The sequence below is a fragment of the Eimeria mitis genome, genomic scaffold (genome assembly GCF_000499745.2).
Source record: "Eimeria mitis Houghton genomic scaffold, Emh_scaff925, whole genome shotgun sequence".
NCBI lineage: Eukaryota > Apicomplexa > Conoidasida > Eucoccidiorida > Eimeriidae > Eimeria > Eimeria mitis.
Genome location: NW_013576817.1, coordinates 5,914 through 7,229, shown reverse-complemented (window position 1 = coordinate 7,229; position 1,316 = coordinate 5,914). Strand labels below are relative to the sequence as shown.

The window sequence follows — 1,316 nt, the reverse complement described above, 5'->3', positions numbered from 1 at the left end:
AGCAGCAGCTGTGTGTGTTGCGTGCAGTCTCCTTTTTGGGTGCTCAATTATTTCTCCGTCGATGCGCTGGACTCAGGGTCGTCGTACCAACAGAACAAAGTCTGTATTTTTTATTTTTTTATTTTTTTTATTTTTTTTTATTTTTTTTATTTTATTTATTTTGTTTATTTATTTTGTTTTATTTTGTTTTATTTTATTTATTTTATTTATTTTATTTTCCTTGACTTAGGGTCGTCGTACCAACAGAACAAAGTCTGTATTTTTTATTTTTATTTTTTTTATTTTTTTGTTTTATTTATTTTGTTTTATTTGTTTTATTTGTTTTCTTTTATTTATTTTATTTATTTTATTTATTTTATTTAGCTTGTTTTATTTTATTTTGTTTTATTTTCCTTGACTTAGGGTCGTCGTACCAACAGAACAAAGTTTGTATTTTTTTTTTATTTTATTTTATTTATTTTGTTTTATTTGTTTTATTTTATTTATTTTATTTATTTTATTTATTTTATTTATTTTATTTGTTCTATTTATTTTATTTAGCTTTATTTTGTTTTATTTTCCTTGACGTAGGGTCGTCGTACCAACAGAACAAAGTCTGTATTTTTTATTTTTCTATTTTTTTTATTTTTTTTTATTTTTTTTATTTTATTTATTTTGTTTATTTATTTTGTTTTATTTTGTTTTATTTTATTTATTTTATTTATTTTATTTTCCTTGACGTAGGGTCGTCGTACCAACAGAACAAAGTTTGTATTTTTTTTTTATTTTTTTGTTTTATTTATTTTGTTTTATTTGTTTTATTTGTTTTATTTTATTTATTTTATTTATTTTATTTATTGTATTTATTTTATGTGTTCTATTTATTTTATTTAGCTTTATTTTGTTTTATTTTCCTTGACTTAGGGTCGTCGTACCAACAGAACAAAGTCTGTATTTTTTTTTATTTTTTTATTTTTATTTTATTTATTTTATTTGTTTTTTTTATTTTGTTTTATTTATTTTATTTAATTTGTTTATTTTATTTATTTTATTTATTTTATTTATTTTTTTTATTTTGCTTGCCTTAGAGTCGTTGTACCAACACAACAAAGTTTGTATTTTCTCTTTTTTTTATTTTTTTATTTTATTTATTTTATTTATTTTATTTATTTTATTTATTTTATTTATTTTATTTATTTTGTTTGTCTTTATTTTATTTTATTTTGCATGTCTTTTATTTATTTATATTTTGTTTGTCTTTTATTTATTTTATTTTGTTTTGCTTGTCTTTTATTTATTTTATTTCATTTATTTTATTTTATTTTGCTTGTCTTTTA

At 17.1% G+C, this 1,316-nt stretch overlaps 1 protein-coding gene across 1 annotated transcript in view; it reads left to right on the top strand.

The window, feature by feature from the left end:
* EMH_0025460 (uncharacterized protein) overlaps positions 1-1,316 on the top strand; it is a gene marked incomplete at both ends in the record, with an annotated part of 5,527 nt that overhangs the window by 1,275 nt on the left and 2,936 nt on the right. Inside the window, one exon of the mRNA XM_013502449.1 lies at positions 3-26. Coding sequence (XP_013357903.1) covers positions 3-26 — 24 coding nt within the window. The remainder of the gene's footprint in view (positions 1-2; positions 27-1,316) is intronic.